The sequence below is a fragment of the Chelmon rostratus genome, chromosome 19, assembly GCF_017976325.1.
Source record: "Chelmon rostratus isolate fCheRos1 chromosome 19, fCheRos1.pri, whole genome shotgun sequence".
In the NCBI taxonomy this organism is placed as follows: domain Eukaryota; kingdom Metazoa; phylum Chordata; class Actinopteri; order Chaetodontiformes; family Chaetodontidae; genus Chelmon; species Chelmon rostratus.
Window position 1 is genome coordinate 2,234,562 of NC_055676.1, and position 27,053 is coordinate 2,261,614.

Sequence of the window (27,053 nt, forward strand, 5' to 3'; positions counted from 1 at the left end):
CAGGCTAACTGATACTGTTATGAAGAAATAGCACAACATGGTAAAATGAGGAATCATTATTATAGTATAGACCAGGGGTCGGCAGCCTTTACCACTCAAAGAGCCATTTGGACCAGTTTCCCACAGTAAAGAAAACACTGGGAGCCGCAAAACCCTCTTGACAATTGAATTGAAATAACACTGCATATAACGTTTTTTTGCCTTCATGTTATGTATAAACGAACTATAGCGTGCTGCATTTATGAAATCAATGAACGACTGCGGAGAAAACGAAATTACATTTCTGCATGCAACAAAAACATTTTGAATTAAAGAGGTTGGGTTGAAGGTTAGTTTCAAGTAAAATACTCAGTGTCTATTTGAGTCCTTCTTGTATTTATGAAAACAAAAACAGTCAGCTGTCAACCTGAATAATAAAAGGACTATTTCACTGAACAATAAAAATATAAATATATATGCTAACTAATAAGCAAAAATATATTTATCATACTTGATTAATGTGATTTCTGCTGTCACCGTCACCTTCATCTTTACACAGGATCATAAGCTGTCATCTGTGAGATGCGCGTAATGTTTGTTTTAAAAACGAACGAACTAAAATAAAATACATTTTAATTAAATACTCATGAATTATTTTCAAAAGCCACAGGAAGCCGCATTAGATGGATGAAAGAGCCACATGTTTTAAGCACCAAAACTACTTGTTTGGGTTTAGGCAACATCAACTTGTGCTTTTGGTTTCACATGGGACAAAAATCCCAGTCTCCCTGGTGAAGGTCCTGTGACTGCTTTGTCCAACCACCTCAATCTCCTCCATAGGTGGCTCTTTTCCTGCTCTTTGTGCTACATAAATTGATGCATTAGGTGTGAGAACAGGCACGCTATAGAAGTACTGGACTACCCTGTATGTTGAAAAATTTGCTAAAGTGGTACCCGCTCCCTTAAAAAGTGACACCAAGGGGTCCTGACAAAGTGTCTGTAAGTGATGAGTTGGGAGTGTGAACAGTTTGGTATGTGAGACCGTGAATAGCTTTCCATTTAGCATGTGTTTGTGCTATTGCAACATGACTCAAAAAAGACTCCAATTGTGGCTAACGGTGCTTCCCATTTGAACTTGGGAGTTGGAATTTCATCGTTCCATTTAGATATCCATATATATATATATATATATATATATATATATATAAAGGCCTATCTCTAATATTAGCCTGCTTTAAATAAAGGCCTGGTACCCCCTGACTTAGGGAGTTAATACAGTAGGTCAGTAGGCAAGTTAATGTAGATCCCTATGCAGTTAGCCTCAGTGGCTGTTACAGGGAGCTACCTTCTGTCCGACATGTGAAATGATTCCTGTAAAAATACTTAAGCTCTAATAGGCTCCTGCAACTTGCCCAGATATAAGGTGTTTTTACACGAGTCCTTGTTTCCACAAATCTCTACAACAAAGATGGTGAGAGCAAAGTTAGCATAACCCATAAAATGACAATAGCCACATTTATGGCAAGTATGCCAAGTTGAAATAAATTAGAATTTTCCCTGAAGGACTTCATGTTATAATATACATTGATCCATCTGACAAGTTTGGCTTTAGAATTGACATTCTGTTATTTCTTTTTTTCCAGTGTGGTAACTTCCTAAATTAGCCCAGTTTTGGTTCTAGAAAGCCTCTTCTGGATGGATTCTCACATGGATGTGTAACAGTGCAGACAGGGGATAATGTCATCAGGTGAAGCTTTCAAATTGCAACACTAAGAACACTATCGTGTGGCTTATTGTAAGCTTAGTTAAGATCAATATAACAATCTATACATATGTCGCCTTGAGAGGAGAAAAACAATGCAAAGGAAAGGAGAAGGACTGTCAGGAAGGTGTGGATCTAAGGGGGAACTATGGGTTGAACCCAGATGCAGACACTCAGGGGGCGCAGATTCAAATAAAACTAGAAAACCAAAGAAAACCAACGAAAACCAAAACTCAGGGAACTATGATTAAAGACACACAAGGGAAAAAGGGTTCACAAAGAGAAGACAACACCGGGAAACACTGAATTAACACAAACATGCAACACAACAGAGCTAGGGACAAGACTAAGACAACTATCAATGTATAAAATTAACAGAAAACGCTCTCGAAGGAGGAGGAAACAAACGGCTAACAAAGACCTTAAGAACTTAACAGAAACAAAAATGACTCCTGAAAACTCAGAGGAAAATAACACTACTAAGAAATAAAACAAAACCAAAGAACAATCTAACAAAGAACTGAAATTCGGCTATAACTAGCGATAAGAAAACAACAAAACTAGACTAAAGAAATTACAACAAACAAAAACACTCACAGGGAACACGGCATGAACATGAACACAGACAAACCAAGGGATGACACAGACATGAACAGAGGCATGGACATGGACAAAGATGACACAACGTAACCCTCACTATGGTTCTATGGTAAGATTCTCAATCAGCAAGGGAAACGAAGACAGCAAGGTGACACAGACAACAACCCAACAAAGACTGGGAGGAAGACACAGACTTATATACACAAGGGGGAATCACTAATGACACACAGGTGGAAACGATCAGACAATTACGAGGACGGGAAAACACAGGAAGTAAAGTAAACAAAGAAACATAACATAAACCTTCAAAATAAAACAGGACATGACAAAAAACAGACAAAGACAACACACAAGGGAAAACTTTAACAAAGTATATGTTTGGGAGGGACGAGGTGCAGCTCAAATGCCAAAATGATTTGCTGTCAGGATGATGGAAGAGCTGGCCAGGTGTTGACTAACATCTCACAGTGTTACAGACCTCAGGCAAAACTGTCACCCGCTGATTCTTGTAAATTCCTCTCCTCTTGTTCCTCCTCACTCTTTGCACTCTGACTCTTTCCCTCTCTTGACTTTCCTCATCGTTTATCTCTGTCATTCTCCCCTACCCTCTCCTTTTTCTGATTTTTAATTGATTACATCCCAGCTTGTGGCAGACATCCCTCCCTCTTTTTTGGCTTGGGGCTTGAGGACTCTGCTGGTCTGCCCCAACCAGCAATCACAACATCTGAGTGGCGAATATAATGCTGACTTTTCATAGTATCCTTTTTACAACACTATCATCAAGTACATCAATAGTGGATAATTCTGCAAGCATTGGTTCAGGTAGGGTTAGGTAGGCAATTATAGCATTTGGTTAAGGTTATTGAGCCGTCATTAGTGACATTTAATAAAAAGGTGAGCATTAATTGCATGTCTGTGTGCAGGACTTGATGCAAAGGAAAATCAACTCCTGATGTTCACACCCTGTTTTTTTGCATTGGTACATGAAGGGAATACTTCTTCTTGCACTGATCATTGCCATCACTGGCAAACCATGACATTGTCCATAATTCCGAGGCCATTCCTGGGTCATCCTGGGGTTCCCAGGCCATTCCAGGGCCACACGGCTTCTCCCAGTTCGAGTTCCCAGAAATACCGCAGTTTGGAGGTTTCCAGGAGGCATTCTATTCAGATGCCCCAACCACATCAACTGAGTTGCTTCAATAAGAATGACCGGTGGTTCTAATGTGAGCTATGGTACTTCTGAATGTCCAAGCATCCCATACCTAACCCAGACATCCTGTAATGAAAAACTTATAGTCACATATATTCAAAATATTTCTGTCCTACCAAGAGCTCATGACCATACGTGAGGGATTCAGTGCAGAGTGACTGGCATAATGCCTTCAGACTTAGTTTCTTCCTCACCATATCAGTGGTGAAGAGACCACCAATACAGGTATCAGTCTCAGGCTTTGACCTTATGGTAAAAGGGTTCTTCTTTTGAGGAACATGAATGTGCTCAGCAAATTCAATCTTAATGTGATTTTATATTTTCTTGTGAACTAACGAGAATTTAGGCCTGATGGTGATGCTAGAGGAAGAAGGGTCAAATAATGACAAAGATCATTAGAGTTCATGTGGTGGAAACCATCCATATCCATGGTGCATTTCATGGCAACCCAAAGATATTTTTTTTAAATCATAACTGGTAGAATGCTATTTGCAAATGTTAATGCAAATGTTAACACGCTACCATGCCAACATTGGCTATTGAACATGATAAACATGAACAGCATTGTCTGTTCTTTGGGCATGTTGGCATGCTGATGTGAGCGGTTAGCTCAGAGAGCCTCACAGAGTCACAGTGTGGCTTGTCAGTCTAAACTTGTTGGTCAGTGTAGGAATATACAGTATTTTTGACTAAATGTCTTTTTGTACGAAAACTCTTTTTCTTGTCAAAGTTTGCTAGCAGTTTCTCATGTAATTCAACAAATGAAGATGAGAATTCAAGAGGAGTTTTTTATTTAATTACCAACACTTTTGATAAGTTAGCAAATTCAAAATGCATTCCTCAGAATGTCCAGATGATCTCAATTGAAAAAATAAATAGCAAAGTGATACTAATTTACACACTCACTAAGACAACACAAATACTATGATAAATAGCAGAATCAAATCATCAATGAATTAGGATGCTTGTTTTTTGTATGTTACAATGGGATTGTATTTCATGGTCATCATTTCATACTTTTTAAATAGAAATTTTAGGTTTATTGTACACCAGCACGTTGGTGAGAAATAAATAAATTGCTGTCCATCCTAACATGCAAATTTGGATGTTTCTGAAGAACAGTAATAATATATAGACTTTATATACATTCAGCAACAGGTATCAATTGGCTCATAGATTATGTTTTTTTACACCAGAAAAGCTTGGTAGTTGGCTAAACTTACATCACCAAAACTACATTTGTGTAATTGTCCCATTGAAAACAACTTACAACAGTATTAATGCACCTAGTAAACTGTATTATGCACAGAGAAACATGCAGTCTAATGTTTCCGTGACACTGTTTGATTTGGACAAAGTTTTCAACAAATCTCTGAAACTTTAATCAAAATGTTCATTCCACAAATAAACACCATTATAAATCTGTACAAATGTTGACATCTATCCCTTCCAAAAAAAAAAAAAAAAAAACCCAGGTGAAAAGCAGAATGCAGAGTGTAGCCTACTGCTTCAACTCCCTATGCAGACAGGGGGTAGGGGTGAGGGTGGGGGGCATGTGGCGGCATGTGAAGTTTCATTTTCAAGTTTTCCCTTTCCTTTGGCTGGTGGAGGTCAGTCAGGTATATTTGGTGGATTGTATCCTGCAGTCACGTTCCCCTGTAAATCCATGTCTTGCAGGAAAATCCTGTGGTCTTTGTGTCTTGTGTCCGCACTGTTTTGTGTCCACTGTTCATAGCCTCGAAGGCGGGGTGGTGGGTTGTGTTGTACCAAAAGCGATGGCGGGGTCTCAGGAGGCAAAGTAGGAGCTCTGCATGGAGTACAGACGGTCAATGGGGTTCCCTGCTCGAGCCTGCAAGGACCCTACATCTGGAGTGGCCATAAAGCAGTCACTTAGACTTGTCAGTGATGCGTCACTGTCAATGTCATGGAAGATGGAGTCTGTACCTGAGAAGAGCAGAGGAAACATGGAGAAGTCAAACGCAACTGCTGTGGTGTTTTACTAGCTTAACTGCTGAGATCTGGCAAGGTATGTCTAGAAGCGGTTTTTAAGAAGTTCACTTCCACCCAAAATGTTGACACTTGAAGTTGTTTTATTTGTTCTGATTATTAATACCATTATGCCACACATATCCTGCAGTATTTTGATCTAATAATAATAATAATAATAATAATAATAATAATAATAATAATAACTTTACTAAAGCTTTATTAAGCCCCTGCTGGGGAAATGAGGGTGTTACAGGCAGCAAGCAATAAAAGTAGCAATAGCAAAAGCAATAGACATAAAAGGTGGCACATGGTAGGTATGCTCAGTTGCACAGTAGAATAAAAATATATGTGCAAATGTGTAGTACTAATAAAACAATAATAAATGATAAGAACATAAAAGAATGTAATATTGCACAAGGTATTGCATAGATGTGATAGCAGGATATTAAACAACAGTAGTACAAAAATCAGTATGTGTGTGGACACAGCGCTACATTATACTTGTCTCACTCAGATCGAGCAGTGAAAGTCCTGTTAGCTGACTCTTTCCAGGGACAAGTCCCTCTCTAGTCACTCCCAAATATCATGGCCAGAGTGGGATGTGAATTTACGATGGGGCACAGCCACCACGTCCAACAGAGGTCAGTTTGACAATACTTGACTTACTTCAGAAAACTAGATAAATCACCACTGCACCACTTGTTAAACTGGCCCCAGTCTGGCCATGTTGCTGGGAGTCAGTTAGGAGCAGTTGGGGCTTAGCTTACTTTAGCAACAAGTCAAGCTACTATCTTTCCATCAAGAAACTCCACGCAAAATCTGAATAAATTAACAAAATCAGGCAGTGGGTATGAAGCCAAAAGGAGCATCACGCAGCCATGCCCGGTGGAATCTCTGCGTGAAGCCTATAGGTTAGTTTGACTGCTTTTTGGTGTATTGGGATTTCTACCAGGTGGCAGCATAACCTGGGATATAAATGCTGTGTGACTGCATTGTATGAAGAACCACAAAAAGTCGATCTTATTATTTTTTTCTTCTGTCAACAACATGCTTTTACTTAGTCCTTTCAATCAACAGAGCAGTACAAAGAACTCCCAAAGAGCAATGTAACAAGTAGCCTACGGTAAGTCTAGAAGGACTATTGAAATACACAGTGTAATCTCTTTCCCCATCCTCCTGAGCCATGTGCAGGCAGTCAGTGTGTGGATTTGTGGCATGTGGGCCACAGAGCATGTGAGCGGCTTGGAGAGCTCAAAGCTGCTCCAAGCTGCTCCAAGCTGCTCCAAGGCGCTTCGGTTAATATCCCCCCACACGCCACTCTGATTTGACCCTGCTCCACTCGAATCACTCAGTGCTCACACACAAAAAAGAGTCATTTTAGTTTAAATACCAGCCAGACTAATTGTCACATAAAACACGAGCTCTGCAAATTTGTCTGGTTCGCTGCCAGGCTACTTTAAACACATCATTTCATTTCATTTAAAAAGCCACAGCCTAACTCAACTCAAACATGAGCATGCAGCAGGTTATTATTTCTTTCACTTATGAATTATCTCCTGTGCGTCTCTTTCCGACTTCTCAGTCTCAGACCCACAAACGGAACAATAAATGTATGAAATAATAAATGAATCAATAAAATGTTACCCAATAACTCACACAAGTCCAGTCAGAAACTTCTCACATAGTCAACAACACAATGACAGAGTTTTTGGTAACAATCAGTGGCGTTACATACAGTATGAAGCTTCACAAAACACTCTTTCTGGTCATCATTGGTTCACTATTCAGACCATACACTAGATGGCAATAAAGGGAAATTTGAACAAACCCTTTTCATTTTCCACTGTAGGGTAATCTTAAGAATGATGCTATATGGTCAGTGGTCACGTTCATAGTTTGTGGGTTTCAAAAGATTGCAAACAGTCCTAGCCTAAAAGCCGAAGTCATCATGTCATCAAGTCCAGTCAGTGTCATAGTGTTGGGTGTGTATAATATTTCTCTCTGGTTTCTTGAGAACATCACCTCCTCTAGTAGACATCATGACCTTTTCACTCCCACTGAATTTTAAAGGTGACATATTATGCTCATTTTCAGGTTCATAGATTTATTTGGGTCGTCTACTTAAATAGGTTTACATGCTTTAATGTTCAAAAAACACATTTTCCTCATCCTGTACATTGCTGCAGCACCTCTATTCACCCTCTGTCTGAAACTCTCCATTTCAGCTCATATCTCCGAAAAGTACAGTCTGCTCTGATTGGTCAGCTACCTCAGGCCTGACCCAGACTGTTGCCTGAGAAGCTCTGCCAGTGTCTTTAGCTGCATTCTTTTACTGTTAACATCCACTGAACATGGCAGTAACATAACAGCTTTTTACAATCTGCGCAAGCTAGCCGTTGGGTGCTAATCAGGGATAAACAACGTTGCCAAGAAAATTAAATCCTGTAGTTTGACCATGTCTTTTTCACACGTAGGAATATCATTACCTTCAGGGTATGGTTGTCAAGTAAATTTACATACAGCAGCAACACACTGACGCACGCACGCACACACACACACACCAAAGGGCATCTGTATTACAAAAAAGCTAGCTGAGCTAGTGCTACAGTAATGGTACACTAAAGAAAGCAACATTTAAAGCGATTAGCAGCATCCAACCTAATACTTTTATTATTGGCTTCAAATGAGGTTTGGGTGAATTAAACCCTTACCTCAGTACGTTAGATTTGAAAATATCGAGAGAGGAGTGAGAAGTTCAACAAAGACAGTTTTGGTGAGTTTTATTTTCGAGTTTGAATAACATATGCTTTATGATGATGTGTGAGGAAAAATGACTGGTTTTGTAAATGAAGTCTGATGGCTTCAACGAAAAACAACAGCTGTTTGTGGTTAAACAAAAAGGATCTTACTCTTTAACAAAAGGTCTATCTCATCAGCGGTCCTTTCCATAATGTTGTCACTTACAATAACAAACCGAGCCTGCCAATGATAAAAAACAAGGGCTTTTATTGGACATACTTTGACTGGCGCAGTTGCCTGCAAGGATTATGTTGCAGGCATTGCAGCCTGTTTCACAGCTGCCGGCTGAGACAATCTACAGGACCAAATCCAAAAATGTTTGGTCCTATTCATCATTTACAGCTCAAAATAGGGCCCAGGTTTTAAAAATACCAAAATTATCCTTTCACACAGTGTCTCTTGACTGTCCCTCAATAGTACATCATTGAGCCGACCGTGTGAGTAGCCACATTAGCTGAGCAACATGCTAATGCAACTTTCCACAGACTAATGTACAAAATAAACAGTAAAACAAGCGTCCAAGTTTGAAGTCAGGTCACAGACTGCTGGTATTGATGCATCCTTGTGCTCATACTGTTCCCAGCCCTCGTTTACAAAGCAGTCCGGGATAAAAACATACACACAATTTTGCAGTGTTGTGCAGATATTTCTGTCACGTTACCATCACAAAAATACAAATAATCCACTGGGTCTTGTCTCCTGGGATGGTGAGAGTAGATGGAGATTTTTGTGTTGGTTGTTGCAGCCAACAACTGAGAAATTGGAGACAGTGAGAGCAAGGTAATAACACTGGCGGCCGCTAAGTAGGTTCACAAGGTATCTAGTGGGTGGGACAGTGACCAAGCTACATGAAGGGGGGCTCAGCCTCGTGGGATGTCAGATAGGGAGGCCAGTCAGACTGGAACACTGGAACTTTTTCTGAAAGGTATAGCAAGCAAAAAAGAGGGGATGGGCAAACCAGTCCTGTACAGTCCTGTGTGTTGGCCCAGCTCCGGCCAGAAATCTCTTTGATCCTGTGTCTCTGGAAACAACAGTATTCTGGCTTCCCTCCACTTCTGTAGCCCGTACTCCAACGAGTATAGTGAACTGCTCTTTGACTCAAGCAGTAGCAGAGCATGAGACACTGCCTTGTCCAAGTCCAGATCAGCGGACCCTGGTTCAGAGCAGAAATCTTGGTTTTCTCTGCCCATCCACCTGCCTCAGAGCTGGAGCAACAGGTTTACTGTCCTGAATAAACTTGGCAGTCTAATGTCCTCTCCCCTCGAGCTCTCTCCTCACCATCCACCCAGGATGTTACTGTGGAGCTCGTCTGCTGGTGATCCAGTACGTCCTCGTCCCTGTTCCAGGCCTTCGCCTGACAAGAACTGTGGAAAATGTGTTCCACTTTCCTACAGCTTCCTGCTACCTTCTCCTTCTACCTTGATTGTACGTGACTCCATCATCAGAGACTTTAAGGAGAGTTGGTGCAAAGATTGGTGGTATAACAGACAAACTCCCAACGATTAAGATTCAACTCCATATCAGTACAAAAGACATTCCTCTTCAGCAATCGGAGCTACTGAAGCAGGACCTCTGTAACTTGATGAAAGCTGTTGAACAGTACCTGTTGGCATGCCCTGCTGGCCTGGGCACAGAAAAACTGGTCACAATATTCACTTGCACCAATACTCTCGACTCATTTGCCCCTTACAAGGTCGTTGTCCAAGCAAATCTGCGGTATGCTAGATAATGTTTGTCGATGGATGTGACAGGCATGTTCATCACAATAAATGTGACATGACTTTAGAGTTGTTCACAAAGCACGTCATAGTAAAGGTTGCCCTCATAAGCTGCTTGTATAATGTTTGCAAGATGAGTTTTAATCTTTTAACTGACATTTTGAGCATATTGTTCTCACTTTAAGAAAAGTAGGTTGGATAAATGGATTCAACTGAAACCTGTCTTAGCAGTGGTGCTGTAACAACAATATCAAAACCAATCAAAACTTTTAAAAAACACATTTTTTTTAGCTTTTTTTTTCAAGGATATTTTTAGGATATTGATATAATAATAATAAAATAACTCTTACAGAGTGTGACAATAATGTATTTGGTAATAGAAAGCATTTGAACCTGTTTTTCTACATTAAATATGAAATATTGTGGTTGTTTGTGTGAGAATCAGGTTTACGATAAGGTTAAGGTTTAGGTGATAGTTGTGAAGGTTTAGGTTTGGGTAAGGGGCTGGGGAATGCATTATGTCAAAGAGGGTCCTTACAAGTAGTAGTACAAATGTGTGTGTGTGTGTGTGTGTGTGCAGTACTGCTCTCCTTGGTGTCACTTGGTTGTTTTGTGCTCACGCTGTCTAAATGATAACAACTTGATGGGTTATTCATGTTCAGTCAGCCGTCATGCTTTACTGGTTAATTCCCATTACTGCCAACAACTTAGGAGTGAGGTGAACACTGATAGGTGCTGCGGTGATGGAGAGAGCACAGGGGTAATTTTCATTGTATCAGAGAGCTGCGTGAACTGTTAACATAGCACAACACTTAAATAGATTTGTCTATATATTATGTTATTGTCTGCTCTTATTGTGTAGATAAACTCATTAATTTATTATGGCACTCAACTGCCTCCTATTTTTTTCTCAACCCATTGTTGATATTCTGAAGCCCAACTGTGAGTGTATTGAGTTTCAAAGCATTAAAGAGGTAACACAGTGGTTTAGTATTGCACTTTGATGAATTTGTGGAGCCAAAAGAGACAAACTGAAATGAATGATCAAAATCATAGGGAGAGAGACAGAGGTAGTGATATCCTGACTCTGACACTGGATTATATGTTTCCCATAAAGCAACTTTATAGTATCTTCAAGCAACAAGTGTCACAAATCTGCAACAGGCAGTTTCACTACAACACTCCCCTAATGTGGTTGGAGGGTTGCAGCCTATCCCAGCATGCACTGGGTGGCAGGAAGGGAAACACTTTGGACAAGTCTCCAGCTGGAGACAGCTATGGACAAGGGTCACAGTTCAAATTACTATGGGAGGAAAAAAGGAGAATACAAAGAACACATAAAAGAAATGCCACAGTGCTTAACAGTCATCCACAGGCACAGTCACTGCAGAGCATGATGCTCACCGTAGGGGTTCAGCTGGTCACCAGGCATCTGTGGTGGAGTGAGGCCCTGCTGGAAGGGGTCAGCGTTGTAGCTATTGTGCTCCATGGTCACCAGCTGATGATGGTTTGGAGGTAGAGGCCCTGAGTAGGAGCTGAGCAGGCCCTCCATACAACCTGATATCACCTCTGGAAAAATCAGTGGCAGCAAGTGAGAACAGGGTTATGACTCTCAGCTAAAGAAGTCAGTGGCTTCCTATATTTGTGTGGGCTTCTAACCTCCACCCACTTTCGCTGACTCTGTTTGTGTAAACCATTTTCTTTCTAACTTCTTCTCCAATAGTTTTGGACTTTCACACCTTACTTAGTAATGTGTGGAAGCTCAATGAAAACTTTTGCACACTGAAAAACTCTTCTGGGTGTTTTTACTTTGAATCCCTCTATCAGCAGTGCTATTTTTTTTACTTACTGAGAGGTGTTGATTGAAAAAAGAGTAAATGTGTCTTACTGTGTGTCCTATCAAGCTAATGAAGGTCAGAGAGAAAAGAGAGATCTGAGAGCTCAAATCTCTTTGGGTGCCCAAACCGGTCCTTTGTTTCCCTCTAAAATTGCACAAAACTAAAATAATACACTAATCGGTCTTAAAATGCTGAAGCCGATGTTCCATCATTGCTCACTTAAGTATTCACAGTAACAGAAATATTGATAAGGGGAGCCCAAACTTTTGCATGCCACTGTATATATATTATTTTGATAAATCATGTATATATATTATTTTGATAAATCCAAATAAATATAGGAAATTAGTCAAGGCAGCAAAAAAACAGGATTTTCTTGCTGTAGAGCACCGATCATCAAAAATCCATATTGATGTGAACAAAGACACCACATCCATTTTTTTTCCTTCAGAGTATGAATGCTGCACAACAAATGGCTTGTTAAAAGCATATACTGTAAATGTATTGTCTAAACTGACTGCCTTGAAGATGTCTCACCAGTCATCCAGGAGGCTTCATATCATCCTAACATCAACTTCAAACAACCCCCATTTGCTGGTTTGCTTAGCTCATTTGGTTAACAGCGGCAGCTTCCTCGAGAAATAAACCGTGCTGCTATGCCAATATTGACATGCTGGAAGTCCCTGAACAGATAGAGGCAGTGCTTGCCAAAGCACTGAGACACTTATCTAAACTGTATGCTCATATCCGCTGTGAGACCACAGTGGCAATAAGCCGGCTAGCGATGAGGAGATGTGCTGCAGCAAGAATCATGGCTGTAGCCCACACTTTACAGCCCTGCCGTCGGAAAACTCATATTTACCAGCAGACTTCAGGGTATGGGACTCATTCTAAAGCCTACAAAACTGGGAGTGTTTGCTGAGTGACTGTCCTCTGTTTATTGTTCCTGTAATAAATTTAATATTTCAAGCTGTTTCTCCAAATAATTCATAAATTACCTAGCTTTAAGTAATCCCACTCATTACAATTATAATAGACAAATTACATCTTGCAGACGGACGTCATTGTTCTTTTTGTAACATCAGAGAAAGCAGCTAACTCGCCAACCAGCACAGTGTGCACACAGACAAATGATAAATCCTCACCTTGGCCTAGCCTTTGGCTGTTGTGTTGCTCCTGCTGTTGCTGTTGTCTGCGGGCTAACTTCTTCATCTGTAAATAAATAAACAGTAGAAATCTTAGCATGTGGCTGACAGGCATTTATTGACAATGACAGACTGAGAGCTCACTCATCAATGTCCTCTAAATTTTGTTTTTAAAATATCAAATGACTTAGAAAGGTGTGTGAAATGGAATTCCCTCAGTTGGTCAAACCACACCTGCTGCTTTGCATATTGTGGTGTTCAGGATCAGCAACCACTGATGGAAACATGCAGTGACATCATTGTCAAGTGAAAGGATGGGCCTGAGCTGATAAGACGTTACAAATCAGGATTGTGCTTACAAGGAAAATGTATTTCACCAACAAAATCCTAACAAGACATAACTCAAAGAAGATAAACTAAAAGGAATGGTTACAAGAAATGGAGAGATAGCCCTGTATTAATTTCACTATTACAGGAAAAATATTGTTAAGGGACCTCACAGTTGACATAAAGTAACTTAATAAATACACAATTGTATATTTCACTTTCATGTGATAACCCCAGCCCTATATCACCCAGTCAACTATATCAGTGACATGAGACACTGGATGACCCAAAACTTTCTGCAGTTAAACAAAGACAAGGCTGAGATCCTCGTGGGAGGTGCTGGGGGTCAGGGATAGGAGGTTCGATCCAAACTGTGAAACCCAGTGAACAACTTTACGAGCCACTTTACAAGTACAACTGGGACAGCAGTTTGCCACCTAAAGAATATTTCCAAAAATAAATCCATCTTATCTCCGTCAGCACTGAAAAGCTGGTTCATGCATTCATCTCCTCACAAGTAGATTACTCTAATGGCCTTCTTGCAGGAATTCCCAAAAAGATGGGGACAGCTTCAGCTCATTCCAAATCCTGAGAACTCACTGGGATGACATTACTCATATACTCATATTAACTTCACTGGCTTCTGATAAAATACAGAAAAGATTTCAAAAATATTGTTCACTGTCTACAAATTACCTCATGGTTATGCTCCTAAATACATCCCTGACCTGCTCATTAAACATTAAACAAGCTGTGAAGCTTATAGATTGCTAACTGACTGCAGGAAAAGGCCTACTGGATATTTAGACTTTGACAGTCTTATTCTCCCAAATGCCACCAAGCCGAGCAACTAGTAGATAGATTATAATTTCTTGATCCACTGAAGCTTAACTGATGAAGAACTGGTTCAGACAATTAAGCGCTTTGCCAAACAGGACAGTAAGACCGCATTTTCACATGATCTGGATTTGGATCACGATGTCAGCTCTGCCTGCATTGTGATCATATCAAACACGGTGCTTCTCAGGTCAAGGGAAGTGATGTGGCATCTCTCGAAGGATGAGGCGATATGTGTGAGGCGAGGGTAACAGACAGAGACAGCTGATGTTATCCATACGTGTGATTTTCATTGCTATGTTAGAAGTAAGGACTTCCTTCTCTTCAGAGGAATGATAAGTACCATCATTTGCTCGTGATGGATTGGTTTAGACAGCAGGAACAGGCTGAGTTAGTGCACTTACAGACATTTTTATGAATATGGCTGAACTGTACAAATTGCCTTTACACCTGGCTGAGAACACTCACACCAGAACGCATGATTCAAAATTTTCATTCTGAGCCGAACCCCTATTTAGATGAAAGCTGATAGTCAAACTTCTTATCCTTGACTTTGTAAGCCTGTGTTTGCTGATGCCAATATGGATCCGTTTTTGGATCAAAACAACAGAACAGCTGAATTCATGGCAGTAAGACTGTAAGACAGCTGAAATCTCAACTAATGACTGAAGAGCAGAGGCACCGTAAAACTGGCAGCCAGCGAGGGCATCGTTTCCAAATCTCTACCATAGCCTCTGCACCCTGACTGCCCAGCCACCACACACACACACACACACACACACACACACACACACACACACACACACACACACACACACACACACTACTTTACTGACCTTTGCCCTCTGGTTCTGGAACCAGACCTGGACCACGCGAACACTGAGTCCTGTCTCTGCAGCCAGGGTCTCTCTCACCTGCGAGTCATAGCACAGACACACTCATTAGCCATTTAACCAGCATTGTGTGTTAGTGGCATGTCATTATGTAAATGCTGGGCCTATTGGAAACATTTAAACAATGATATCTTGACGTAACGTTGAATCTAAAGAGCTGAATGTCTGGGCCACAAATGTTGTTTGTGACAAAATACAGCTTAGTTGGTAAAAAACCCTTTAACTTAATTTATGTAGGAACTGGTAGACCACATTTTTCCTTCTTTTATGTCTAACTCATACTCAATTCTAACATCAAACAGCAACTATCTTAAGGAATTTACAGGACTCTGTAGATTCTTTCTACACACTCTTCTGTTTTGTGTGCCTTCCTAATACTGAAATACTTAAACTGAAATACTTAGTGTTCCCCATCTGACTTCCTGATTTAACAAAGGACTGACAGAACAGAAACAAGAGTGCAAAACTTCCACTATGGCCAAACAAAACTTCAAAATGTCACTCTGCAGTTTGATAAGTTCACATCTTCAGTGAACTATCCCACTGTACAGAACCGTGTCTGCTCACCTTTCTGCAGGGTTTGGAGGAGACCTCGAAGGAGGCCTTGAAGGCTCTCCTCTGCTGGGTGGTGAGGATGGTGCGTGGCCGTTTGGGCCGCCGAGGGTCTTTGCCGTCATCGCCGCCTTTCCCTGCTGCAGGACACTTCTCTGACTTCACATCCAGATTCTCATCCTCACTTTTATCTGTCACCACATTATGATTTCATTACAGACTTGACTGCTGTTTCATGTCTAGCTGTATTGAATTCTCTTTTTCTGCATTACAGGAAAGGTAAAAATTCAACCGCACTGATGCTGATGAGAATCAATATTTCACTTAGGGATTTGTACATAAAGGAATTAATTGGAGTGTTTCCAAATTCACTGGGTGTCCAGTAGTCTGCTACAGAATGCCCAGTGTTACCTGAGTCCGTGTTGTCTAGACTGACTGTGCTGAGCAGGTCCTTCTCCCTCTCATAGTCACTCTTGCAGAGCAGCTGACCTTCTTTCAGAACAAACTCGTCTCCCTTGCACAGCTGGCGCTCACAGACGCAGCAGCAGAAGCAGCTGAGGTGGTAAACACTCCCCAGAGCTCGCATTACAAACTCTGTGGGTGCTATCTTCTCCAGACAGCCGCTGCACTTGGTGGCAAACAACCTGAAGACACACATGAGAGAGGGGGAATGTTAACAATGTGGACTGCACGGGGACAAAATGTTCAATAACCACATTCCAGTCAGGAGCAACTTAAAAGAAGCCGCTTAAACGATAATTGAATTATTTGACACAGTGCACAATAGGAAAGCTGAAGAAATATACCAGGAGCCGCCATTGTGATGTCATTCCTTTAAGGGGCGTAGATGCCATTAGCTGTGCAAGAATTACCCCCATTCTTCACCATGACACTAGCAGTGGTGAAGGGGTGAAGAGCAATGGGTGAACATGTGAGTGAGCTCAGTGGAAGGACCCTTGACAGAAGAGGAGGGCTGTGTTGATCTGACACTGGAATGACGGCTGACAGCGGCAGAGAAAGGCGCCGCTTTAGAGAAAAACCCCATCCCCTCCCTTCATGCCTCTCTCCCCGACAACACATGACCGAGCACAGCCTGACTACTGCTGGAGGATGAGTCCAGGAGAGAGTAGTGATGAGAAGAACAGTTCTTTTCACAAATGCATAAATAAACAACAGATACAAGAAAAATAGCCGTCACGGTTGTGCAGTCTTCCAGTCTGCCCGGCCTGGCAGGTGCTGCTCTCTGCTGTGTGTTTGTGTGTGTGTGTGCGTGTGGATGTGCTGCTGTTCAGTTCGTCAGTGTGTCGCTGCTGCAGCAGCTCACTTGTTCTTCAGCTCAAAGGTGTGTGCACTGTGCTGCTGGGTACCTGCAACACATCTCACTCCCAGCTCTTTGCATATGGACACTTGGTCAGGACACCTTGGTCTCACTTTTCAAGGCACTGGTAGCCAATCAGCATCATTTTTCAATGTTGCAAGGTCAAGTTACCAATAGTAAGTATTTTACGTCCAGTTAGCAAAGTCCAGTGAAACTTTCAAAATAAAGCTCGCTGAGAACAGTAATAAACGTGTGGTCAACATTGTGCATTGGTTGCATTTGATTTACTGATTGCTGTCAGAAGACAACAAAAGCAACAAAAAATGCCTCTAATGCTTCTGTCCTAAAGATTTAAGGCCACTGACTCAGTCCACATCATTGGTGGACTGTTGATGTCATTACAGCTTTTTATTACACCTTTGTTTTTCGTCAGTGTAACAGGCTTTGAACTTCAATTGTAGAGGTCGAGGTTAAGAATATCCAGGCACAATAAGAACATCTTCGTCAGCAAAGACAAAGAAAAGATCGGGTGACAATGCAACAAGTCAGGAGAATGAATTGGCAGAACCCTTTATGTCCTCAGAGAGAGAGAAAAAGCAGGCAGAGCGTACTGCATACACAGAGCAGTGTGTCATTACTGTGCATGTATTTGCTGTAACCACAAACCAGAAAAGAAGCCAGATGTGTTCAAGATAAACGAATGAGCAATTACTTAGCGCTCATTTTAACCCTTTCAAGCTCTCTGTGTATGTAAAAGGCTTTTGATGTTGTAATGGGCCTGCAGGAGGCCTGCTCAGAGGCCTCATTCAGATGGAAAGCATAGCGGCAATTTTCCAACCACTCCCCACAACCACTTAATGGGGCAATATGTGATTGTGGTTGTTATTAGATGAAAGAATATTACTGAACCAATGCAAACTGAGCATGGTCCACTGTGACAAATTCAAGATGCCTGATCTATTTGATTTATCTGATTTATTTGCCTGCCTCACAGCAACAAGGCTCCAGATGCTCCGGCTTCCTCCCACGGTCCAAAGACACGCAGGTTAACAGGTCACTCTATACGAAGCCCATAGGTGTGAATGGTTGTTTGTCTCTTTGGCTACATCCACACTGATAAAACTTTTGCTCCATTTACACCTAGTGTCCATAGTGCTCTGGCATTTTAGAGCCCATAAAATGGAGACCTTTGGAAATGCTGCAGACCCTAGTCCACACATATATGGGCATTTCTAAAATCAGTGAAAACCGGGTTTTGTCCAAAACCAGTGATACTGGTGCCAAGTTCTGTGTCGTGTTCTGTTATGTAGCAGTGACCTCTGTAGCACATTATGACCGTTTGTGTAGTGGGTTTAAAACACAGTTCTACAGTGAAAACGTATTAGTGTGGATAGAGCTTATGTGAGAGCCCTGCGACTGACTCACACACCCCTGCCGTGATCCTCAGGACAAGTTAGAATAGGTTTTTAAAATGTCACCGCAAGTTGTAATCTCAGCAGAGAGCAACGGATGAGAACACCACCACAACTCACCTCACTCATGCTGCATCCAGATTCAGTGTTCAAGATTCAATGGCACCAGCAAACCCTTCCACCCACTGTCTGATGAGAATGTGGACACTGGATAATTCTGCAAAACGCAGCGCTATATCCACTCACATTTTATATCTTTCATTGCCATTGTTTTAACGATGATGATGAATGAATGAATGGCCTTTAACTTTAAGTTCCATGAGCAACAAACTCAAATATTTGCAAATGACAGATGGCAGATGACTTTATCTGCCCCCCCAAGGTCCAACGAAGTGAGAGGTTTTTCTCTGGTGACACATGCAGGGCTTTTTCATTGCATCTCCACCAAAATCATTAACTTTAATCAACAGTACTACTATTGACGACAGAACAGAATTTAACTGGTGGCCTGGCAGATGCTTGTTAGGGGGGTGCAGTTTGACGCAGTCGAGTAGTGTGCTGCTGTGTCTGGATTCATTAATGATGAGTATGATGACCTAAAGCTCAAGAGCAACGAAGCAGAAGAGCCAAGAGTGGGAGTCCAGATGAAGCTACAGTCACGGCCAGCATCGACCTCTGTAGACACATTCTACCACCTGACAGTTCAGTTCTGAAAGTGAGAAAACTTCCCAGAGTCAGAGACAAGATTAAAGAAGCCAAAGAGAGAGAAAAGAACGATGGGGAACAAAAGACGAAAGCTGAATGGAGGGTGTTTTTGGAAATGCAGAATGGTGTGGGGAGTGTTTGTGTGCATGTGTGTGTGTGTCTTGGGGTAGAGTAGCACTCAAGGAAGTGAAGAAATCCTTTCTTTTCAGTACCTCCTTGCTCTGTGACTGACAAGAACTGACAGTTTCTAAAAAGGTTGAAAATAGCTTCTAGATGAATATGCAGTTGAACAGCTTGTACTGATATCTGCACTATCCACTGACTGTAACAAAATGTTTTTAGAGTTGTGTTTAGAGAAATGCAACAGTCCAGTCACCAGGATAAAGTTCACATTGTATGTTACTGCAGAGCACAGACACGTTAAAACTGAATGTTTCATATATGTCATATCAATGTGAGTCTACAGCCATGCTGGCAGCTCTATGAGGCTGATACAGCACAGCAGAGGCTGAGGGGAATGTCATTAGTTTGGACATACAGTAAGTATTGTAAATGATGATGGCACTAGAGGGAAAATTAACAAAGGTATTATAATTCATCCTGAGGGGAGCATGAATAGTCATGTTTCTACCCAAATGTTTTTTTTAAAAAAAGGATTAATGTCTTCTAGGAGAAGTAGGAGTAGGGAGTAGGGCACACAGAGACAGTTGGTGGCGCTAGTTCTCCAGTCTGGTGCCGTTAAACCATACCAACCAAATAAAAATGTGTGTAAAAACAGGATGGAAGGATAAGAATAAGATAATTACTGTCTGTACCAAATTTCAACCATCCAATGACAGTGTAAAGTCGTACACTGCTGTAGTACAAAGGGTGCATTGGATATTTTATGCATATTAGTTATATATAGTACAACAAAATAAGCATCTACATTCTGTGTTTTTAAACCCGCTTTAGAACAACATGTTTTTTCTGATCTGATGACCCTGTTGACATGATACCACAACTGTAACAAATCTGCTGAACAATAAATCTGTTTGCACAAGTGGACAACTTGAATATTTTTAGGGAAAGATCAGTGACTACTGTGTGAAGGATAGTGGACCTTTGTTGTCATGGTGACAATGAAAACTACAACAAGCATCAGAGGCAGGCAGGCTGGGTGTTGAAACTTGGTGCAGGGTTAAAGGAGTGCAGGACAGAGGGATGTGAGGAGGAAGGTCGTAGCTGTAAGGCAGGTACAGAAGGGCTCAGTGTTTGGACAGCTGCACTCCTCCTCCTCCTCCTCCTCTCTGAGTGCGACTACCCTCCTCTATTCAACAGCTCTTTCTCCCTGCTCTCCACCTCCCTCCATCTCTCTCAGTTCCTCTTTTCCAACCCCTGTTTCTCTGGCTGTCTGTTCAGAAGCTGATATTTGCACAGTGACACCCCAGGCCTGTGGAGGAAGGTGATGGAGAGAGCAGGAGACGGAGACAGCTGCCTTACTCTAGATATCAATATCTGTGTTTTAACTGTGAAGCTGTTTGTGCTCTTTAAAAACAACACTTTATGAACTGCTTTGACAATGTTGCTTCTAATAAAAGCCATGACTATACGTGCCTGCTCTAATGGAGCCAAAATACACGTATCTACAACAACAACAACAATAATACTGATAATAATAAGATGCATAAAAATTCAGGTCGACAGCGTTTTTTGATAAATGTCAAAATTAGCCAGAGGTTTGTAACACAGTCTTTGTGATCATTTTTTTTCCTGGTATTTTAACATGATTACATATTGGTGGGGCTACCCACCTACACAACAGTTGCGTGAAGAATTATTGTATTCACTTGCTTCCATTGAGATGTTCTTGCATGGTGCACGTTGGCAGCCCAGTTCAGGATCAATGGCATCCATGCCGGCTTGAAGCATGAAGGACAAACTGCAGCTAAAAAACCTGCTGATGACCATTTAAAGCGTGGGAGAGTTTGAAACAGAGACCCAACAATGTGGAGCTCTGTAAGCTCTGCTAACTGGAAATGGCTTATTGCAGCAGTGCTACTGGTATGCACGGACACTTGAGGTGAAAGCGAACACACCCCCTCCCAAGCATGATATATTGTGCTTTCTGTCACAAGTAGCTGATTTTCTAAATGTTTCTCGTCGTGCCCATGTCGAAGGTAATTTCTTCAGCGCTGCTGTTATGGTAATGTAACATTACACCAAACGTCATCTAATGGGCTGTTTTCTGTTTGCTTTAATCACCATGTATGTGTGTGAAAATGGCTTAAACTGACAGAGTTACAGTCTGCTGTTCCGGTCTGTAAATCGTTAAAATGATTTTCCCTGCCCAACTTTGATGCACATTTTCCAGTCATTATCTTAACCGTGTATCACTCCAGTGATGGCATAAATCATCAGTCATAACCGTTTTAAGTACTGAAGAAAAAACAGGCCTCCTGAGACACACAGATTCATGCAACCACTGTACATCACAGCAACCGTTTGAAGCTGAGGTCCAGTATTTCTCTGATCAGGCGTCTGACAAATATGGTCTATTATTATTATTAATTTCAGAACACAATAGTGACGTGGAATATTAATGAGACAATATTTTGATGTTCAATTTGGGTAAGTTCATTGTTGTATTAATCAAAGAATAAACAAACTCTTTAGAGTAACCAGTGGATTAGATAAATTAGTTAAATTAATCAATAAAAAATGTATTCATTAGGTGCAGGTCTAGACTGCAATAAACCCAGAGCCCTGTAGAGAGAAGTTTGAGGTTAACCCACTTTTCCGTCTGTTTTTCTGGGTTATTAGTGCCTTGGAAGTTGTGAGGGCAGCTAGCCAGAGATATCACTGCTTAACACAGAGTTCCATGTTGGAGCTGTCATTAAGTAACAGGACTTCTGTAAAGTGAGGAATCGTTTTGTGCTTGATAGCATCTCTGTAACCCTCTTTCAGAACTCTGACACCGCTGGGCGCTCTAACGTCATCTAAAAAGTGTGTCCGATGCATTTTGAGAGCATAGGGTACACTCTGGTGATGGTAAATGTGTGGGGAATGAAGAATGTTCTGCATAAAAACTTAAAATGAATAATACGATGGTTGGGGTCCTGGAAGATAGCTGCATGCTGACAACATGAGTTTTCCATCTTTTACAAGCACCATTTTTTCAAAATTCATCTGAAAATCAGCTTTAAAATCAAAACTACTAGCTAAAATCAAAAAACAGTCTCACAACTTTGTCTCTATGTTCCTTACAATGAGGACCATTGCATTTGAAGGATATTATTGGTCTTATTTAAGAATTTTTTGCTGGTCTTTTCTTTATATTGTATTACTGAGAAGTGAGCAAATAAATCAGAAACAAATAGACTTACTTGCACTCATTTGAAATTGGATCCATTGCCCTTTAAAAACGTTTGAAACTGACAAAGACACTGCAAATTTAGGAAAACCAAACAAATTTTTCAACCAGTTCAATAGTTTTCGTGTCGTTTCTCACACAGTTCAGTTAGACAGACTTATTTACTGTAATCACTCCAACGCTCCAACAGGAACTCTTTGTGTTGGTCAACTGCACAGTTTTTATAATGATGCAAATGGCTTCAGTGCAGGAGAACTGAACAACACATGGCTGACATATGGGCCTACCGAGAGCTCAAATGGTTATTATAATCTACAAAAGAAAATTACAGCATAAAGTCAAGCTGTTATGTATTATACAGTATCTACTTTAAATCAAATTCCACAAATCAACCATCTGCTCTGTTCTGTAGCCAACATATAGAGGATGTCAGAGGACAGGATGCAGAACATATAAAAATAAAAAAGAAAAATTAAAAACCACTGACAAAAAAACCCACTGTTCTGTGTTATTTTGTCAGTGAGGACAGAATAATTGAAAACATCTATGACTGATGAATTAAAATACCGACAAAGCTGTAAATGCACTGTCAAAGCTTTGTTTTAAGTAAACAGTCACACTCAGAGTATGTCGGTAGTCACTCTGAAGACGAGATGTAACTCAAGCGTAGGCCTGTGAAGACAATCATCAGTCCAAGTTGGAAGTGATTCACTTCAATCAACAGGAACATTGATGACTTCACTCATGATGACCACAGAGTGCACATTACTCGATCTACTAGTCAAGTGTTTTCATCAGAAATGCAAACTACAACAACTCTGAGCTGCTGTCATCATTAAACTCCCCTATAGTCTGCTCCTGAAACTCTTCTAGGTGTAGGTTCAGAACTTGTTCACATGCGTCTTTGAGGAAGCCTACTTCCAACTTAAGCTGCTGCGCATCCATACAGTAGGGGAATGATTAGAAATGCAGGAGTGGGTTTAGAAATTAGTGTGGGCATGTTGGTATGTTATTCCACCATGAAAACTTGAAATCTATTACAAATGATAGCAGCTGTTCTTTGTGTTCTTGTTTAAAGCACCAAATTTCACAAGGATTGGGTCTCATGCAAGAACATTTTCCTAATGTTATTCTAACCTTCTCTTTCTCTTTAAGCTGGTGTATACAAGTGTTTTGTCAGATTCGGCAAACCCTGAGTTAGGTCTCATGCGCTGTTAGGGATCGAGCAGGCAGCAGCTTTCAGATTTCAAGTGGGTCTTAATTTACCCAAAAAAATTTAAAAAAACAAAAGTGATAAGATCAAGTTAAGATCAACTTAAAATTGATAAGTGATTAACCAAATTAGGCCTTTAAAAAGAACTGAACTCGAAATACAGCAAACTGAAAATAACACCAGAACACCTCAGTAAGTGTCGGATGAGAGGATCGGGTTGACAAAACACAATAACTACAAATACCTCCGAACTATTTCATCATTTGTTTGGCTCCATGTGTGTCGAACCTCTCTGCAAAGTGTCAAGCCATGGTGCACACCACCCTGGATTCGTGCTGACTTTCCACCCTGCACAGCCCTTATGGCAAATGTCAGTTATGCACCAGATCATTAATGAAATTTACTGAGCATATTTATGCTATTTGATTTTAATGGCCCCATGACCTGTCCTCAGGACAAGCTTTACATGTCTGACTCAACAACTGCTGCGGCTTAAAGGCTTTAAAGACAGCAGAATTAGCATTCTGAGTTCCGTCCAACACATGTGGGGTCTGCTGAACACTGTGGCTTCAAGGAGCAGCAAGTGAGGCTTTAGACTTTTAGTCTTGTTTATTTTAAAACCTTGTTTGGTGCAGCTTTCAATGAGAGTGAATGTTTGTTCCAACAGAGGATTCAAGACCAGCCCTCAGCCGTTTATTTCAGCGAGGACCGGGACCACCGCTGCTAGAGGCCACCTCTTTGCAGGAGCCTCCTTGACCTCCTGGCCCAGTGCCCTATGCTTCCACACCGCTCCAGCGGCTTAACACACATAAAGAGGTACAGGATTAAAGAGGATAAGAGAGTGGAGAAAGGATGAAGCAGTAAAAACAGACTGTGTGTGTTCCTGCACTGTTCTCTTGTTTGTTCTCACTCCTCAGGGAGCTGGGGAACCCAAAGGAGGAGGCTGGCTGGGTGGGTGGTGGCTTCGGGTGGCAGCTTGTTGGAGTTTTAATTAGTAGGAGTAATCAAAAGATGATTGTGAAGAAGGCAGGGAGAAATAAAAGCAGGATTCAGAGAGTGGGGATGTGCTGTTTGCTCAGCCAAAGCTCAAGAAGTCAGAGTAAGGCCTCAAATTTCTCTGGAGACTCACTTCAACATGCTTATTACCAGGGAAATGATCTCAGCAATCAATCAGATGCACTCATTTATTCACCTTCTGGATGCTCACTTTACCCTGAACGAGTCTATCAGAGGTGGTGCAGGGAAAAGAGGGCAGAAAGAGACGAATAGTAAAGTGAAGGCGAGGCAGCCTTTAATCATTTTTCATTTCATTTTTACACTCATGTTGGGTGATAAGGTCTGGATCACAGTCCTGTTCATCCTAAAGGTGATGGATGGTGTTGAGGTCAGGTTCTTCAATGTCACACTGGGAAACCCACTTCTTATGGAGCTGACTTCGTGCACAGGGGTAGTTTCATGTTGAAACAGGAAAGGGCCAAACACATAGTGTTGACACAGAGCTGGAAGAACACTATTAGCTAAAATATAATTCTATGCTGCAGCCCAAACCAGGAGGATGTCCAAACTGGACTGACAGTATTCTAACCCTATGTTGCCATTTTTAATATAGAATAATTGAAACTGTTCAATTGATCTAATATTAAAAGCAGTATGAAACTGAGCCCAAGTTGAGAATGATTTAGCACATTTATGGACATGAAATCTAATGTTTTTTGTCTTGAGAACATGATGGTTAAAATATTTAAACAAAATACCAATTGCAGTCATTTTTTACTTTACTTTATAACTTTACAAAATCCGCTCCATAAAAAACCTGGGACAATTATGTACGAGATTCATAAGGCTATTCAAGTTGCCACTTACACAAATAACAACATTTCAGTTAGAGACACGTCAAGGATTTCACCCCTGTGGTGTGTTCAGGATCATCATCCTGTTGTAGAAGCCATCGTCTTTTCAGCTTCAGTTTTTGCTTCCACAATTTGCTGGTATTTAATTGAATTCTTCCTTCTACCAGTGAAATTTTCCCCGTATCACTGGCTGCAGCATCAAGCCCAAAGCCTGGTCGATCAACCCCGTGTTGAACAGTTGGAGAGGTGCTCTTTTCATCAAGCACCCTTTTTTCTCCAGACGTGCTTTTGCTCACAGTGGCCAAAAAGTTTTAACTTCAGCAGTCCACAACTGCATCAGACTTGTTTAGATGTTCCTTTGCAGTCTTCTGATGGTGAATTTTTGTTGAGGACACAGGAAAGGTTTTCTTCTGATGACTCTTCCATGAAGGTCATATTTGTGCAGAACAGTGTGTCACTCCAGAGTCTCCTACAGCTTCATGAAGGCCAACAAGTAGTTCTCTGGAGAAGGTTTGTTGTTGACTTGACCTCCACCATTCCATCATTTCCTTATTATGTCACTAACCGAGGAAACAACTACCTGAAAGCACTTTGCTTTTTTCTTTCAGTCTTCTCCTGCTTTGTGGGCGTCATTTATTTGAATTTTCAGAGTGTGAGGCAGCTGCAGAGGAGCCCATGGCTGCTGATTGTTGGGACAAGGTTTGAGGAGTTATTTAGTATTTGTAAAGCTTTGAAATGTGCATCACCTGGCCTTTCCTAACATGACTGTAAACAAACCATAGCACTATGAAGCTATTGAAGGTCAGAGACCTGGGAAAAGTTATCTGAGAGCTCGGATCTCTTGCAAACTTTTGCATGGTCATCCTTTCCTTTTATCCCTTGAAAATAGTACAAAACAAAAACACGCTAATCCTGATTAAAATGTTGAAATGTATCATGTTTAACTGTATGGCTTTTGGAGATTAGCTGATCTACAGCTTTGTTCTATTTTTGCATGCCACTGTAAATAGAAAATTGAAAACTGTGCGTTAATGTAATGTATTAGGCCATGTGTAGTGTGTATGGGGGTGACAGTCAGTATCACTGTCGGCCTCTGACCTTGTCAATTCGGCCAGCTGCGGTTATGAAAAAACTCCCAGTGACATGAGGTTTTGCTCCTGATGGACCGCAGCCTCCTGCCGGAGGAAACTGTCTCAACAAGTCTGTGTCCGGGTGGGAGGGTCAGCCTCAGTCTTTTCCTTCATGCCTCAGGGTCCTGGAAGGGTACAGCTACTGGAGGGATGGCAGATTGTAGCTGACCCCCGTTCTTGGCAGAGGCAGCAGCGTAGCAGATGGTGATGGACGAGTAGATGCTGGTGTAGAAGTGTACCACCATAGTCTTTGGCAGGTTGAACTTCAGCTGCCACAAAAAGTACATCCTCTGCTGGACTCTCGTGGACTTTCTTGGACTTCTCTTGTGTGATGACGGTTCCCAGTAAGCAGGATGACTCCACAGTATCAACTGGGGAGTCACACAGGATGATGGGCGCAGGTGGAACTGGGTGTTTCCCG

General features: G+C 41.3%; 1 protein-coding gene across 2 annotated transcripts in view; it reads right to left on the bottom strand.

Moving 5' to 3' along the window:
• Positions 1–5,340: 5,340 nt before the first annotated feature.
• Positions 5,341–27,053, bottom strand: part of LOC121623130 (LIM/homeobox protein LMX-1.2-like) — a 50,575-nt gene continuing 28,862 nt past the window's right edge. The window contains exons 4-9 of one of the 2 annotated variants that reach the window (XM_041960306.1): positions 16,064–16,296; positions 15,668–15,843; positions 15,044–15,121; positions 13,044–13,110; positions 11,465–11,629; positions 5,341–5,498 (exon numbers count right to left, since the gene is read on the bottom strand). In XM_041960306.1, coding sequence (XP_041816240.1) covers positions 5,341–5,498; positions 11,465–11,629; positions 13,044–13,110; positions 15,044–15,121; positions 15,668–15,843; positions 16,064–16,296 — 877 coding nt within the window. The remainder of the gene's footprint in view (positions 5,499–11,464; positions 11,630–13,043; positions 13,111–15,043; positions 15,122–15,667; positions 15,844–16,063; positions 16,297–27,053) is intronic. The other variant, XM_041960305.1, reaches the window with a different exon arrangement.